Here is an 18,813-nt window from a genome sequence, read left to right as displayed (position 1 = left end):
CGTTGCGCTTGAAGAGAGGAGAAATCGCTCTACTAATTTCAGCTCTAATAGTTGGATATTTAAGTCGGTTGCGTCTAACAGCTGTTGTGAAAGATATTTTTAAATGAGGGACGTCCACTCATTTGTTCAAAAGAATTAGAAATGGACTATAGATGTGTCAGATATTAGCCTTGTCAATGGTAAAATGTGGACCATGGAGAACGAATTACCTATTTGCTACCTTCAACAATTCTTCAATGTTATAAATAATAATACGTCATGAGAATAAGAACTGGGACTAAGTTGGCGTGGTATAGTTTTTGCCTGTTTGGGGTCGTTGTGAAATGAGTCCTTTAACCCCGGAGGTCACTCGGGGCTCCGGTGTCAATCTGCCTTAATGGGTTCAGAAACGGATTGTTCGGTCAGGACACGAGGCAGCACTTTTATTTTATTTTAAATTTCATAAGCGACACTTTTTCTCGAAGTCTGCTGATGTAAGTGATTATAGTTTAAATGAGTGTTTGTAAATGAGTAGGTTTATGGACCTATCATTTGTTCTTCTATTCATTATCCATATAAAAATAGTCTAAACGTAGCCAGGGATGGGTCAAGTCCTTTCTAAATGTAAGCAATTATTTTCCTGCATGTCCAAAATTGTAATTAGTAATGTAACTTTTGGATTGCCTAAACTCTGTATCGTAATCTGATTACTTTCTCCTTAAAACGCGTTGAAAGAAGACAAAAATGATAGATCAAACTCATTTGATTCATAGCGGTGTCTGATTTGTGGTCAGACTCACTCAGGTGGAACAAACTTAAACTTGCGCCTTTTTTTCAATGAGGAATTGAATGTCATTTGGACAACAGAAAGGTGTGATAATGTATTTTTTTCCGTAAACGTCCTTTCTGAATGTAAAGGTTGTCCAGTAAGCAATCATCTACATTTTCAAAGTATCTGTAATCTGATTACAATATTTTCGCTGGTAAAAGAACTCATTACAGTTAGGCCTACAGTTTTTCTTTGTAATCAGTTATTCTCCAACCCCGCGTGTATCTGCATGAATGATGTATTATGAGTACCTATTACATCGTGATAAAAAGCAATATGAACAAATGTAGATGCATGTATTTACTTAAACTATAGTTAAGCACAATTTTATTCTAAGCAGATCCTCATAAACTATGTATGCTTATCTAAAAATAGCCTATGCTATAGGCATACATCCTGATATAGGATCTCCCAGCACTGGGATTCAAATAGCGTATAGCCGAAGCTTTAAGAGGTTAATGCAATGAAGAATAAGACTGCATACATTTTACGTGTAGAACTCCAATCCGGATGTTGAGCTGAATCATAACAGCCTTTGACATGGAGTTGGATCCGGCTAACATATTTGCATCTTCAAATTCCCATGTCCTAAATAAACATGCATTTGTAATATAGAAAACTTGAAATCATATTTTCATTTATTTGACATGTTCTTCATATCATTATTTTACAAGGCCACAGTTATATCAAGTAGTCTACACTTCAATTATAGGCCTTGAATCGGAGAATGGCTCGAAAATGTTCCAATGACTCCAGCCACCTGGAGTGGGCTGTTCATGCTCCAGTCCGGCAGGCGGTAGCTGTGCATCAAGCCTCAGACCAACAGACTCCTAAACAGCTTTTATCCCCTGGCCATAAGATGGCTAACAACTTCTGTTTCCCCTCACGCCTACGATGCTGCTAAAATGTTTATTAATGACATGCATTACGACCACTACCACTGCCGTTCATTGACTGTTGATTACAATTACCATTAGTATAGATCTATTTATCCAGCTACTGGTCACTATTACTACGGTTTACATGCATATATTACCATTGGCATATTACCATAAGTATTTATATATTACTGCCGCCAGTCACTTTTCAGCCCTGTTTACATGAAGGCTGATACCCGCCTATGACGCATACACTAACGCTCTTGGACACATACACATTCACACCCACACACGTACCTACACCCACCCACCACTTATGCTGCTGCAATACTGTTTATTATTATTATTATTATAATAATGTCATTATTATTGTTTATATTATTATTATTATTTACGTTTCTCCATGTCACTTTCTCCTAACCCCTGGCAACATGTACATATCTACCTCTATACTCCAGTATCCCTGGCTACATGTACATATCTACCTCTATACTCCAGTATCCCTGGCTACATGTACATATCGACCTCTATACTCCAGTATCCCTGGTTACATGTACATATCTACCTCTATACTCCAGTATCCCTGGCTACATGTACATATCTACCTCTATACTCCAGTATCCCTGACTACATGTACATATCTACCTCTATACTCCAGTATCCCTGGCAACATGTACATATCTACCTCTATACTCCAGTATCCCTGCACATTGTACATATCGACCTCTATACTCCAGTATCCATGCACATTGTCCATTTGGCAATGGTACATGTATATATTTCCTCTCATTTCTTATTTTCCGTGTTTTAAAAAAAAAAAAGTACTTATTAGTTATACTTTTTCTATTGAATACTGCACTTTTGGGTAGGGCTTGGAAGGGCATGTCACTGTTCTTGTGCATGTAGAAAATAGAACTGGAACGGGCGACTCTGCAGCTTTTCATTTATTTGACATGTTCTTCATATCATTATTTTACAAGGCCACAGTTATATCAAGTAGTCTACACTTCAATTATAGGCCTTGAATCGGAGAATGGCCCGAAAATGTTCCAATGACTCCAGCCACCTGGAGTGGGCTGTTCATGCTCCAGTCCGGCAGGCGGTAGCTGTGCATCAAGCCTCAGACCAACAGACTCCTAAACAGCTTTTATCCCCTGGCCATAAGATGGCTATATCTTATATATATCGCTATTTTTCCGACATGTTCCTTGTCCTCACCGCATAAGAAGCTTTTAAATCGCTCTGAGCTCCATGACCAGGCGCAAGCCCTCTACCAGACTGTTTCCCCTCGACCCACGACCCCCATATGTATCCCTGCTCCATCGCGATCAGAAAAGCCTCTCACCTCTCTCCGTGCAACCTGTCGATGCTACCTCTCACCTCTCTCGTGCAACCTGTCGATGCTACACCCGATTTCCAAATATCTTTAGATCATGTCATTTTTAACCAGACACAAACGCTGTTGTACACAGGCGCCTTGCCTTTAAAACCTATCGCTATGTAGAGTTTGCTTCATGAACTCATTGGCTGCACTATGTAAGCAAGGCGTTCAGCTTCACGCTGAATGTATTTTGTGTCGTTGGATGCATGGATCCATGCGTTGTTATATAATTGGGACCATGTTATGTAATGTGGATTACTCCTTATAACGTAATTCTCTCCGATTTTGTTCTAGGCCTGTTTGTATTAGACTGAAATAACTAATTAAAAATCCTTTGTTGAATTACGAGGTAAGGTTATTGCTGACCAACATAACTGTGAATATATATTTGAAAATATTATGATTATAAAAGAAAACGCATATTACCTCCACACGTTTATATTTTATAATTAAACGAACATATTGTGTGTGTGTGTGTGTGTGTTAACATGTAATGTGAAAATACTATACTGTCGCTACTTCACATTCCAACAAAGGTGCATGAGCACAAAATGAAAAATTAGGAAAATATTCAGCAACTCTTGCAGTACAATGGTTAGATGTGGAAAATAGCTTACTTCTTTATTGATAAAATGCGTTTCGGCTTCACAAGGGATTGACTGTAGAACAATATGTCAATATATTCTAAAGGCCCATCTTAACCCCATTAATGGATATTTATCTAACTTTCTCCGGACGAAATAAGCTACACTTGAGTAAAAGTAAAGATACCTTAAGAGAAAATGACTCAAGTAAAAGTCATCCAGTAAAATACTACTTGAGTAAGAGTCTAAAATTATTCGGTTTTAAATTTACTTAAGTACAGTGGTGGGAAAGAACTCAATTGTCATACTTGAGTAAAACTACAAATATATTGAAAATATTTTATATTAAGCACATTTATGGACAGAGAGGGGCACACTCCAGCACTCAGACATAATTTACAAAGACAGTATTTGTGTTCAGTGATTCAGCCAGATCAGAGGCAGTAGGGCTGACAACGCCTTATATTGAGAGGTGCGTGAATTGGACCACAATGCTTTCCTGCCTGAGCATTCTAAATGTAAGGAGTCGTTTTTGGTGTCAGGAAAAATGTGTGGGAGTAGAAAGTACATATTTTTCTTTAGGAATGTAATGTAGTGAAGTAAAAGTACAGGTGCCTTCAAAAAACGACTTAAGTAGTACTTTAAAGTAGTTTACTTAAGTACTTACTCCACTGCTCTCTTTCTTTCTCTCCATCTATCTCTATATCCACTCCATCTTCTCGCGCTCCCTTCCTCGCTGCCACAGCAGGACCATGTACAGGGCAGGCAGGCAAGCAAGCAGGCCAGAGCATCTCTCCGGACTCAGAAGAACAATCTGATACAACTCTGTGGAATCACACAATACTACTACTGTGTGTGGTAGCATGCCACTATGACATTAAAAAAATAGTATACCACTAAGAATAGATATACTCAATGTATTTAATATCTCCTCTACTCGATATATCCTCTACTCAATAACTCCTTTACTTGATGTCAAACATAGCTAAAGTCCACCGAAGAACTTTAAAACGCGAGGCAAAAGACCAAATGTGATTACACTACGGTAATTCGTGTGAATAATGGGACTTGAATCAAAGGAATTCTCAAAATGTCTGAATAAAGCGTGCTTCGGTCTGGGTCGCATTGTGTCCTGCATAATAAACCACAAACACATTTACCCACCATTATCTACTAGAATAGTGATAATATAGTCTTCAGCGCTCATTTACGCGCGACCAAATGACTTAATGACAGAAAATTGCTGAAGAAATTCACACATTTTGCAAAAAAAGTTCAATGAAAGTATAAATGAGTTTATGACACAGACATTGGAAAATGACTTACATTTTAAATTTGAATCACGAGTTGGCTAAACATTCGAAGGGACTATCCCCTTGTTTCTTCCTCCCTTTTTGCTTCAGGCAGTCAGTCACATTATGGAAGCTAAGAGGAGATGTGCTGTTATGTTGCATGATTACACCTTTGTTATCATGACTACTATAACTCTGCTGTTCTGCCAATGGAGGCCAAACCAGCATGTTTACAGAAGTCAGCGTTGTAAAACAGACGCTCTTCGGTTAAGTAAATAACCACCATTGTCAGTGAGACAATAAAACATATGGGTGTTTCATTTGTACGGTCTTTGACTCATAAGGACTGAACTGAAATCTTTTTTTTGAGAGTTTGAGTTTCTACGGATGAGCTGATAGTTCGTCATGAAGTGTTTCAGCCTATATGAGCTTCCGTTTCAACGGGACTGGACCATACAAATCGACTGGTACAGCTTCGGCGTATGGAGTAGCTTATATGGGTCTCACGCACACACACAGGCGCACACACACAGGCAACTCTCCATAGTCCGTTTTAAAATACCACCTAATTCCAAAACCATATACCCACAAACCAGGGAAACATCGTAGCAGGGTTGAAATGCAGGGAAATGGGTCACCTATAGAACCATGGATGTGAAGGGGATAATTGCATTTTCACTGGCCTACACACTCCTATGGTGTGTAGGCCTGTTAGTAGTTGAAGTACCGGCTACAGCAGCATCATGTGTGACGGTGGTGGATGTGTCCTGACTGTTTCTTATGGCTTCTGTCTTGCTATAGGAACATGATATGGCTGGTTTCAAAATCTATTAATTTCAAAATAATTCTGCTTTCATTAATATATTTATTGAACTACTAAAAATCGTGGATGGAATGAATTAGTCATTAGATTCAAGCGCTGGTGCAACATCGTGGCCAAATCAGTGTGGATTTCTGCTGTTCCTGGTCTTTGGCACGTCATTCTGTGAGGTCATATAGCCTAGTAGTAGTACTTTGGTCTGGCTGCATTTGCCTATTGAAATTAATACATTACATAGTGCCTAATAATGGTTGAAAGTAGGGCTAGACCTATCATTATTCCATTAAGACTATTGGTAATTCGGACAATTTAGTGCACACAAAATACATATATTAATTTGGCCAAAGGATATGTGATTACTGGTCTTCATGTTGTTTAGGATCAGGCCATATCAGACTGCATGGGACGGGTTAACACCGGCAGCATTTGCCTATTGTTTACAGCCAGTGTGGGGGGCTCCAAAGTGACATATGCTCACGTAACCCGAACTCTCACGGAAATCTCCCATTGATATCAATGCAGAATTTTACTTGAAGGTCGAGTTACTTACTAACAGTGTGTAAAGAATATATATATGGTAAAGCGAGGTGCAGACATTTTGTTTGATGATGCATAATTAACTATTGTTTCTCTCAAGCGACCAATGAAAACGATGTATAGATGAAATTGTATTTATGTAAGCTAATTGTATTTAAGATCATAAGTTATTGTGTGTGCGTGTGTTTCTGCGTGTGTGTTCCAATTGCCCTGCACAACTTAAAATATATTTAATTAGCCTAATTCATTCAAATGATTATTTGTTCATTTAGTCATAAAGTATTTTGAGTTCTGTGATATTGAATAGTCTTGTCAACAGGCAACAATCTTTTTCATATATTTTTTCTAGGCCTATAATATAAAGGCATTCTGACAACTATTATCGATCACTTGTATTTAATTGTCTGATAGCTAGGTGCGTTGTGCTGAACCTGATTCAGGCTGTCAGCGTTACTCCTATAACCTGGTTTTTAAAACAAGGACAGCAGCTGGGAATACTGTAGGCTATTTGAGTGCCTCGGATGCGATAACTGTCCACGCAGCGATGGCGCCAGATTGAGTAGCCGACCTCTTTAGCAAATTGCCTGAGGTTTCCCTTAATCCAGCTTGTGTTTTAACTCGTTAAATTCCTCTCTGCCTAGCCCCTGTTATTCGATAGAAGTTATAGTCTATTGGTTCGCAATCGGCACTGGAATTTACCTCTAGAATGCTTTAGCTTTACATGCTCGTCTGTCTCAGTGAGCGGCCTGCTAACCTCCACCCATAGGCTACTGTGAGCCGGGCCGGGTTAGACAACAGGACTCCCCCCATCAACCTCCGGGTTTACCATACCATAAAATCCCATTACTCAAAACCGGAACAGAGAAACAAACATGGCGGATGATGTCTAGGGACTAGGGACCATGAGTCGATCATGCCGTTTATTCGTGTGGATGGCAATGGTGAAGGGTAAGGAGGCCCACATGTACATATATAGGTTTGTATATAGAACTAGACGGTTGTACTGTCTTGGCCTATGTTAACATACGTACGTAATTACTCAGAAGTAGGCCAATAGTATGTATCATGGTAGTGTAATATATATTTTTTAATTTTACTAGGCAAGTCAGTTATGAAAAAAATATTATTTTCAATGAAGGCCTAGGAACAGTGGGTTAACTGCCTGTTCAGGGGCAGAACGACAGATTCGTACCTTATCAGCTAGGGGATTCGAACTTGCAACCTTTCGGTTACTAGTCCAACGCTCTAACCACTAGGCTACCCTGCCGACCCACTATGTGGGTCATAGTACGGGTGGGTTACATGTCAATAAAGTTCAGTAACCCAATGCATGGAGAGTAAAACTGTTACCTTGCACCAATAGATCCTACCCCAAAATGCATGCTGATTACGCATTTGTCCACAGAACCAATGCGCTGTCAACATGGTATCCTCTTGGTGACGATTCAATTTACATAGGCATACAGTGTATCTAATATCAAGATGAATGAAGTGTGTGTTTCTTCAACTCACAACAAAGAGAATGCGCCATCACTGACACTCAGACGTATTTAATGAACACTTCATAACTCAGAAGAAAGGGAAAGTGCTTCAGAAATCCACCATTCAAGTTTTTCATTTCGAGTGCATCCTCCTACATAACAATGATATACAAAAACCCAGTAATTCACAAAAATAAATATATATATTTTATATAAACAACCAGTGACTTCAAATTTCAGGTCAAAATCCTGACCTCAAGCATTGTATCAAAAAGCTAGGGGAATGAGTGAGAAAGCGGGGCAAAGCTGGAGATAGAGGGGTGGGCCCCATGCCTCGAGCTGCGACACCATGCAATTGTTTACATTGATAGCGTCACTGTCAGAGCTCTGCTGTGGTAGTTCCCTCCGTAAACGCTTCTACCACCATCTCCTTGCCCGTGTGATGCTCTCTGTGATCGGCGTGAGAATTGGTAAGTACCTACAGAGGTGTGTGTGTGTGTGTGGTGTGTGTGTGTTCCCTCGCTGAACGCTGCGCTGTATATCCCTCCTCTGGCCCAGTAAACTTTGACACGGGCATTACAGGGTGAAAGTTTCCCTCCTTGAACATATGAATCCCCCTCCCTCTCCTCCCAGGGAGATCTTCCCCTTCCCCCAACTCCCTCTAGGTTGGAGGGATCACGTCATTTTCAAATGGAGAATAAAATGGCTGTGTTTAGTTTAGAGGCACATTTATTTAAGTTTGCTTCTATACACACCTACTCTACAGGGGGAGTACCCATGGTTTGGGGTGGTAGAGGTGCATTTTACACAGATCAATCCATACAAAATCTGAGCATTGAGTTAACCCAAGCTTTTGTCTCTCTTAACTACAATCACCAATCGAATGGGCCTTTGTTTCTGTCTTTACTGCTGATGTTGCTGTGAGAATCATGATGCATGTGGTTTGTTGTTATGTGGTTTGGTTATTATCTTTGCTACAACTTCAGAAAATCAACATGTTACGTTGTGGGAAAATATAGATATTTAGATGCAACTTTAATTACATTTGACTGAATTTTTATTTTTTGGGTATATTCTGTGTTTTTCTATCAACAACATCAGAATATTTAACATAATGAAAAAAGTCTGACATACATTCATCGCGTGTAAATATTACTTATGGTTACGTGGCAAAATTAGAAAACATTTTTTTCCGATTTGTTACACAAGAGAAGAAAGTATAGCCTAATCTATATCAGGTGAAATGGAGATATGGAGAGGGCCATGGCATTTTGTGTAAATCTCGAATCACTGCAGAGTGCAATGCTATTATAATAAGGTACAACTAGCTTTGTGTTTGGGCCTACACATTTTCGACTGACTGCTAATCCTCTGTAGACTATATTTGAGTAATTTTGGCCGAATGGTGAATTTCTCAGGTCAAATCAGCACGGTGGGCTTCACCGCAGAATGTAAACAGGTAATTACGCATTTACCCACTGAGCTAATATGTAACTATTCCACAGCAACTTGCTGTGCTGGGCATTTCAGCATACTTTTAGATGCAAGGGTACAATTAACAACGATATTACCGGTTTGACCTAAATATGCAGATAGTAAACAATCCAACTTCATGTGAATGGCCACAAATAATCAATTATAAATGTTAAATATTTAAGTGGACATAGGCTAATAGCCAACCTTATTTTACATTTATTTTATTTTAAGCTTCTCTTCAACAATCACGTCTTTCATAATAGGCCGGGCAAGCCTACACTCCTCAAGCTGAAATGGGGCCGCGTGTGTCAACGTGCAATGCATGTAGGCCTATCACTTGTGCCTCCACGTGTTGTTTCTAAATGACATTAGGCTCAGTGTGTTGTAAGACACCCTTTGGTGGGTTTGTGTTTTAGTGTACAACCCCCAAACTGGTAGGACAGGAGGGTTATTTTCATAGTATACTCACGATTTTTCGTGTAGGCTACATTAGGGCTATGCGTGTTTCAATTCATCAATAAACCTGTAATATATAGGAAAATGTCCCACCAAAATGCAAAAACATGTCAAGGTTGTCAGGACGTGTGGTTTTTCACGAAAAGGCGTGATCTGTGTCAGGCCTGGGCGTTTCTCTCTGTGTGATTGTCTGTATGTAAGGTCTGCACTGTTATGGGCCTGAATGGGCGCTGGTAGCTGTCTGATTACAGCCAAACATAAGCTTTGCAGGAAATACAAACAGGGCTGTTCACAAACACTCTGGAAAACGGAAAGCAACAGCCAGATCAGAGTAAGAGTCAAGTCACTTTACAATTATATCCTATTCAATATATCATGCAATTAACGTTATGACTTTTGACTTGCATGAAGAAATTAATCTACATTTGATATCGAATTTAAAAACAGTTATCTGAAAATAGATACAATTGACCCAAACTCTGGCAAGCATCAAATTAAAACCGAAATTAGGGTTTCTATTAGGTTTTTAAAATCCTATGGAAAAACAGCAACTACAACTCGTAATAAGGCTAAGGTGACAGACAGTAGGCTTAACCATGTTATTTAAGAAAAACCCTGCATCTGTTGATTAAGCCTACCCAGCTGATGATAGAAAAACACAGACCAGCATAGGAGTGCTGTGATTTTTATGAGGGAGCCTTCCCCTCTCGTTCTCTCACCACAAAGGCAGTACAGCAGAAATGTTTACTTCACTGAAACCCTGGTACAATCCAACAGGTCCAGCATCAAGGGGAACAGAAACAATAGATCCGATCAAATTAAAGTAAGCACATTTTGCCAAATCGTGTAGCCTATTGCTTATGGTGGATAGCTTATGAAGAGTTAGTTAGTCAGAATAAATCCACGAGGAGGGGTCATCCAGTGACATAGGAAGAGAGGCTCAAAGACGGTCCGGTCCGGGTGTTATGGAGAATAGCAGTGTATGTATTACTGATCTACAACTCCACAACAACGAGGAATGTTTTAAATCCACAACATCAAATAAAGGAAAACATTTAAATAAAAACAACTGAAGGATGCAATACATTAGTGCCTCCCATTCACTTTAAGACTTATGCTGTAGACAAGGTACTGTAGGTTTCCATCCAGGTTTTTGTTGTTCTTGTCAAAGAAAAAAGCGTCAACATTTCCTGATTCTCTGAGCGGATGGGGGAGGGACTGTCCGACCGCCAGGCTGCCACCGCCACACGGGGTGAGAGCGGGTGGGAGGTCGGGGTCCCCCCAGAGAGTTCAGAGAGTAAGCTGGGCTTAAATCCCCGTCGCTGCCCACAACCAGGGACGGAGGAGCGGGGAAATTCGCCATGAAGCTGAAAGGCCTCTTCAGAGAGGGTGCTACATTACTGGACGCGCGTTTTCGTTTACTCGCCCCAGTTAGATGCTCAATATTTCCATCACAAATCTCTGCTTTGCCCACGGGACGAGAAGATAAAGTCCTGTCAACTTTGGACACGTTCTGTTTCGCCTGCGCCCTCGAAATTCCAGGCTCCTTCCCCAGAACCAGAGTCCTGCAGTTTTTCCTGACCCCAACTCCGTTTTTATACTCCCCCTCCTCCGAACAAGGGGTGTCTCGAGTGCTCCTGCATTCCTGCAAGCCGGATGAGGACTTGGGAGCCCCAGTGGAACTTTCAATGGCTTTGGTCTCGTTGTTGAAACAGCCAGCAGCGTGTTTGATGTCGCCGCCGGGGTACTGGCCATTGTTGATATCCGCCTCGTCTCCTTTGCAGTGGAACCCGGAGGCCTTACTGTTGTATTCGAATTCATCATAGCTTTGCTCCACTTTGATTTTCACATTCTGCAGGTTGAAGGGGGGAGTCTTGACCGCCCTGCCACTGTTGGGGAGGGGACCCGCGGCCACTGAGAGCTCTTCCGGCTCGGTCTTAATAGTTTTGAGCGGAGAGGGCAGTTTCAGGATTGGGCTAATTCTCACCTCTCTCTTTAGATTTGCAGCTAATGAAAGCTGGTTGTTGTCTGTATGCTTGGAGTGCTTTGTGTCTTTGTCATGAGCGCAGTGTGAGCTCAGGACTGGGGGGCATTTGTTTGCGTGTCCCGGTGTCCTGTGCGCAGGAACCGCTTTGTTCCCGCTGGGGTTAGGTGAGGGGCTCAGTGCATAAACTGCTCTCTTTATCTCTCTTTGGGTCTGGACCTGGGACTCAGGAACCTTCCTGTCTCTCCTCTCAGTGAAACAACTCCCCCGGATGACAGGCGAGCTGAACCTGTGTGTGTGTGCGTCCTGCTTGGCCTCCCTGGCTGAAAACTCATATTTCTGTTGTTTCCCTTGAATGGCATAGTCCACCTGGCTGGTTCCACCCTGGACAACCGGTATAGATGGCTGCTGCTGGTGGCTGTAGTGGAAGGTAGGCTGCAGGAGCAAAGGTGCTTTAGTGTGCGAGAGAGTTATACAGTTGGACTGAGTTCTAGTGCTGGAGAGAGTAGTGGAGAGAGTTTTAGCGTTAGGCAGAGTTCTAGTGGGGATATTTTTGGTTGCGTTGACAGAGGAGAACCGGGCCCTCCTGAAACGGATGGACTGGACAGAGACCTGACTGGACACAGAGCTGCTGTCAGACTGAGATGAACTCTCCTCGTCAGAACTGACCTCAGAACTCTCCAACGGGCTCTCCTCTTCATCCTCCTCATCTTCCTCCTCATCAGAGGTCCCAGAGTTGCTGCTTGTGGATAAACTGGAGCCGAAGTCCGAGTCGTTGTTGAGCGGCTCTGAGTAGCAGCTGGATTCGGTGTCACTGCTGTAGCTCTCCGGGAAACCCCCTACATGCTGCTGCGGGTGAGGATGGTGGTGAGCTCCGTGGTCGAGGTAAAACTCGTGTCCAAGATGGAAATGGCCCAGAGCTGTCCCGTTGTGGTTGTGCTGGGTTTTTGGCTTGCTGCAGCACTTGGGCTGCACGAGAAGCACCGGGTGGTGTGCGTGAGGGTGTGAGTGTGTGTGTCTGCTCCTGCTCCACGACTGCCTCGCGCCGCCGCTGTCCCTATCCCTGCCGCCGCCCCCCTCGCGCCTCCTCTTCCTTTTGTGAAGTAGGTCGCCGGCTGCAGAGAGCCTCGACTGAGCAGCAATGGCGGATTTAAACAACACCGGCTGACGGCTCACCACGCTCCGAAAAAACGAATGTCTCTGGCTAAATGCGACGCAATTGCCCGGTATTTGAGCTGTTTCATAGTTTTTAAAAGGTTTACATGCCGACTTGGTGACAAAGGAATAATCCCTCGGTCGGGATTTATTGTAAATTTGAGGTAGATTGGAGTCGGGGCGCGAGGTTGGTTGCTCTCTTTTGCCGGATTTGTTGAGGGATAGAGTCTGTGGCACGCTGTGTAAACTTAACCAAACTTTCTCCTTCCATAACCCAGTAGGGTGCGTGTCCGCGTGAAACGTGCCCTCGCCCACATCCTCGGGTAAACTGGCCTTCTTTGCTTTTCTTTTGTTGGATTTTAACACGCGTTCCGTTTTGCAGGATAAATAAAGCGCCTCCACATCCTCCCGTGATATCAGAGTACATTTAGCCGCGTGGAAAGCAATAGAATTTATTGCTTTGAGCTTTCTCAGCTCCTCCAAATCACAGTGGTGTTTTTTAACGTTCAGGTGGTCCATGCGTTTGTGCACGGTGGTCCGGGGAATATTTTTCAGTAGGTCAGTGAAGACCTGGGAGAGGGCGAACATTTGTTTTCCTTTTATCAGCAGGTATCCCAGCCTCACTCCCTGCATCTCCTCAAACCCACACTTCAGGTCTCCCATGTTGCTTTTCCCTCACTATTGTAATAATCCAAGCATTTATCTCGATCAATTGTCCTCGTGCAGCTATGAAAAGAAAAGGGAATAAACTCCTTGTTTTGAGCTCAAGGCATTCTGACGCGCCAGTCGGCCGCTGCTGATGCGTCCTAGTACCTCCACGCTGTCATGGACAGGCAAACTTTGAGATGCGGAGTTAAATGGAGCGGTGTCGGGTGGGATCACAGCATCTGTCCTCAGGCCCTGCCCCGGACCAGGCATGGTGGAGGAATGCGAGGGATTGTACCGCCAGGCCGGCTGCTGACCGTCTGCTAACCCCTACCTGCCTCTCCTCTCCGGCTCACTCCCTCTGACCGTCAGCACGGCAGGAAGGTGTATACCACTGCCACAACGAGAGGATAAAAAAGAGAAGAGAGGGGTAGGGAGAGGGAGCGAGCTACAGAGGGAGGGAGAGAGGGGTAGGGAGAGGGAGCGAGCTACAGAGGGAGGGAGAGAGAGAGAGAGAGAGAGAGAAGGGGGAGGGAGGGAAAGAGAGAGAGCGAATAAGAGCCTAAATGCAGCTGCTATCCTGGCTGCAGGGTTAGCCACAAATAAAATGACAGAGGGGAAGTGCGCGAGCCCGGAGACACCTTCATCAATTAATGCCCTCAGACTCGAATCCTATTGGACGCCACTGACAGGTGATGCAATAAAAATGGGTATTCCACACCCTGAGCCCCCCCCATCTCCGTTTGTTAAGTACATAATGCCGCTATGACAAGTTCATATTTCAATATTGTTTTTTAAGAGACGAAGGTGAAATAGCTGAACCGGGAAACTCGTCTCCTATACCCTGCTAGTAATATTTATGGCGTTATGCCTATAGCGCTGTCAGGGAAACCAAGTAGCATTATTGAGAGAACATATAGCCTATCATTACAAATAAATATATAGATGGCATACGCCAATAAAATATAAGTGATTGAATTCAGACGTCTGTTAATTTGTGTAACCCCTTCACTAATTCTATTGTGATGGATTGGTGCATTATAGCTGTCTTTCCAATGGACTCGGAGACAAAGAGATTTTCCTTTTTCACCTATTTAGAATGCTCTTCGGACTCCAACATTTAGAGTGTCGAGTTATACTCGACAATTATGCTTTGGCGTGAGCTTTTATAGTTCTGTGTGAATTTCGAGGTTGAAAGGAGAGCTCGTTTCAACGACGGTTAGCCAAACCTCTGCGCATAACCACACATTTGCACAGACCTTATTATTTCAAAAATAAACTACATACATGTTGTTATATGCCTATTTGGCTACATTATTCATTTTGCTAAATGCATTTAGGTTGCAAACTTGGTGTGTGTGTGTGTGTGTGTGTGTGTTTCTTCGTTTTCTCTGCATTGCCGCAACTGTGCCATTCACCTCGGTATTAATGATCAGTCTATGTCTCGCAGGGATATTTTAAACCGGTAAATATGCTCTTTCTATCCTGGTCACCGAGTCTGCTGTTCCCCGGCCCAACACGATAAAAACACGAGCAACGTAACAGACGATTAATCTGGGAAAGGCTCGTGCTTTTAACATGCGGTAAAAGTGCATGCTCAGAGTTGCTTTTCCCCAAGGCGTCTTCCGCAAACTTGATAATAACTAATGGGTTTATTTTATTGCACATAGGCCTATCATTATACATTTTGATAAAATATATTATTACATTATTTTATTTGAGTAAGGAGTAGGCTATAGGATGATTGTTAATTGGTGTGTGTGTGTGTGTGTGTGTGTGTGTGTGTGTGTGTGTGTGTGTGTGTGTGTGTGTGTGTGTGTGTGTGTGTGTGTGTGTGTGTGTGTGTGTGTGTGTGTGTGTGTGTGTGTGTGTGTGTGTGTGTGTGTGTGTGTGTGTGTGTGTGTGAGTGTGAAATTGTGAATTTACACTAAGGGTTTTACGTTCAAGGTATTGTAGCTCCCACCAAACACACACACACACTGTTTAAGGCTGTATTATGCATATACTGAAAGCAGAGCGGGGTGAGGCTGACAGGAGAAACGTCACGCTGTGCCATATCATCACTCACTGCGCCCTGATCCTAATGTAAAGAGACCTGTAATGGTTGGTTAATTGTTGTGTGTGTGTATGTGTGTGTGACAACAGGCATGCATGGGAGAGATTTGAAAAAAAAGGTTTATCTCACTATTGTTTATTATATATTTCACTTGCTTAGGTAACGTAAACATATGTTTCCCAGGCCAATAAAGCTCTTTGAATTGATATATGATATGATAATTTATGGGTTGACCGTACAACACCATGATATGATGACGGTTTGACCGTACAAGTATAGTTGCCTAATTTGATTTTAAAAAAAATGTAAACAAGCAAGTCTGATGAGAACAAATTCTTATTTTCAATGACGACCTACACGGTCAAACCCGGACGACCCTGGGCCAATTGTGCGCCGCCATATGGGACTCCCAATCACCGCCGGTTGTTATACAGCCAGGAATCGAACCAGGGTGTCTGTAGTGACGCCTCTAGAATTGAAATGATTTGCCTTAGACCGCTGCTTTGCTGCCTAGCTGCACCTCTCATTGACCTCGCCAATGATCAGGATCAGGAGAAACCACCAGCGAGGCAATGGCGCTATACGGGTGCGCTATTTAAGGTGAATGGTGAAAAGAACGAAAGGAAAGCATGCAAACCATGACATGGCAGCTCTTTGGGGCTCATAGCTAGGCTCTAACCCTTGAAGACTCGAACCTCCTCCCCACATAGGTAGGTTAGGCCTAATCTTTGTTTATAAATACTTGGCCAAGTTGCAGAGGAGGTAAGAAAAGGAAAGAGGGTCAGAGGGAGGATAGGACTAGTGAATTCTACATCCTGTTCTTGCGTTTTAAATCTTCCATAACAATAAAGAGAGCCTGTAGCCTATAGCTGCTTTTCCACTCATCGCTCCAATGTACTTCGATTACTTGTGAAAATACTGGGGAGTGATTTATTAATTTGCTTATTTCTGTAATTATATTATTATAGGCTACTAATGCCAACCAAGTGGTTGTTGTAATTGTGATGATTTACCCTATTCAATGTATGATTCAGTCATATTATAGACGGAAGAACTCCACAGAAAGAAATACACAATTTAACCTACCTTTCCCGACTGCTCGTATCTGCTTCAGTGTTACACAGTACACACCCGGTGCTATATGAGACATATATTGTCATCAAGTCGTTAGCCGCTTCTAAACCACTATTGCACATGAATTTACGTGTGTTTACTTAGCAGCCTGTGATCCAGGGCGAGGTACAAGTTGAAGCACATCCCAGCCTGTAGCTCCCTGCTGGGAGGGAGGGTTGAGCGGTGTCAACATGCTGCAGAGTCGGGAGGCCAAATGGCCCTACATTATTATCGATGCTGAACTTTACGCATCGTCGTTGGGACGATTTCGCGTTGTGCTCGCGGTTTTACCTGAGGTGTGTGTGTCGCCTATATGTAGTAAGTGTGTACGAACGCGAAGAGGAAACACCCAATAATAGTTCGGCACTATTGGGATAGGAGGCAGTATGAGATATTTGTCCTTTTGAAAATATGACATTTTATTTCATAGCGATTCACCAGTGTGTGTGTGTGTGGCAGGTCTAATCCAACTCAGCCCCTATCATGACTTTTCCCAATTGTACCATCTTCAGTGAACCGAGTTAACATGCATAAAGTAGGCTATTCTATAGCGTTTGCAGTGTGTGGAAATGTGTTTTGCCATCTGATGGACAAAGGAGAAGGGTCCACTGTTAGCTGAGCTCCACCAACCTGAGGCCTGGGGATTACGACTCGACCTATCTTCCCTAGCCTACGCTCTGCCCGGCCACGGAGGGCCAAGGAGACCCGGGGAGAAGAGCTGTGATCCGCGGGTTTACTATAGGCCTAATATTCGGTTGGACGGTATGTGTATTATTCGCTCCACATAGATCATGTGGTTTGCAGGGATAAAAACGTTCATAGTTACGTGCATAGTTTCATCAATACGTCATACAGACACCTTCATCGTCATCACTGCCCCGTTCAGAACATCTCCTCAATTCTCACTCACCCTGAAGAAGTTGCCAGACAGACAGACATATAAAAGTCTGTCTGTAATCCGTTTACGTAGGTGTTTATCACTGTATCTCCAACATCGAGGGAATGCAGGCATAGAGCAAATCACAGGGTTTCCAGGACAACACCATAAATCTAGTCTGATTGGACACAACGACTTTAGCTCTCATAACCATCATTTCTGTCGTAACCAAAAGCTCAACGAGCCTTTTATGAATAAAACAAAAACAAAGTTTTACAGGATGAGCTGGGAGGATCATTTATAGGGGGATCAAAAATGGTGCAGTAATTGACACTGTGATTTTTAGCCCTCTACTCGTCATTCTATATTCTACAAATTCCTTACATTTTCTTGAAATTCTACACGTTATGGACGTTCCCTGAGTGAAGCAATGGTAAAACAGGGCATTTTATGTCATACAACAGATATTTAAACGGTGCGATGATGCAAAACACACACACACACACACGTACATGTAAACTGGGTGAATATCACGTGCCCATCGGATCAACCTAAAGGGCAATTAAAACATTGACAAAGTAGACAGTAATTGCTGTATTTATTTGGCTACATATGGACCCTTTACCTAACCCATACAACCAGCTGACTAAAATGTGTAAATATAATGTTTCTCATGTTGTAGGCTGTACACACTTGATGCATTATCCTAGGCTTATGTGTTTAACAAGGTCAATTACTGTGAACTTCATTTGCCTCATTTCAGAAGATGTAGATTTACTGGCCAACCTTTTAAAGAAGTTCATAGCCTAAAATAATTCATCAAAATACAACAAATACAATATTTTGAAGCCTAAAATAATGGATTGCGTAGGCCTGTTTGTTTATGGTGCTATTCCCCTGTGCTCTTAGCCTCCCCATTGCAGCTGGGTATTTTCTTGCTCTAGGTATTTGGGAATGAATAACCAACGTTTTGATTATTTATTTTAAACGTAACACGCATTTGTACCATTACACTTTGTTTGCATATAAACTAAACTTTTGGGCTGCTCCTTCGTTTTGTGTTGCACTTCGGTATTCCCATCAGCTGCTACAGGCTATTCAGAAGTTGCGGCTGGTGTTGCCTGCGTTTCTCCGGCCCATTGTGAGAGCAGCCCCCTTGGTCCTTCTCTTCTCTTTCCCCTGAGTTTAGCCCAGCCGGCCGGACGAGTGTAGATGACTCACCAAGAAGGGTCCCAGAGCGGAGGCTACAGCAGCGTGCTACATGGAGGCT

General features: G+C 42.6%; 1 protein-coding gene across 1 annotated transcript; it reads right to left on the bottom strand.

Annotated features, from left to right (window-relative positions):
• Positions 1-7,836: 7,836 nt before the first annotated feature.
• LOC124039504 (SKI/DACH domain-containing protein 1-like) lies at positions 7,837-14,092 on the bottom strand. Its single transcript, XM_046355536.1, has one exon. It carries the CDS (start codon positions 13,513-13,515, stop codon positions 10,894-10,896), a length of 2,622 nt encoding a protein of 873 aa, XP_046211492.1. The 5' UTR covers positions 13,516-14,092; the 3' UTR covers positions 7,837-10,893.
• Between the last annotated feature and the right edge of the window lie 4,721 nt (positions 14,093-18,813).

The sequence above is a fragment of the Oncorhynchus gorbuscha genome, linkage group LG07, assembly GCF_021184085.1.
Source record: "Oncorhynchus gorbuscha isolate QuinsamMale2020 ecotype Even-year linkage group LG07, OgorEven_v1.0, whole genome shotgun sequence".
NCBI lineage: Eukaryota > Metazoa > Chordata > Actinopteri > Salmoniformes > Salmonidae > Oncorhynchus > Oncorhynchus gorbuscha.
This window is presented reverse-complemented; position numbering and strand designations above follow the sequence as displayed.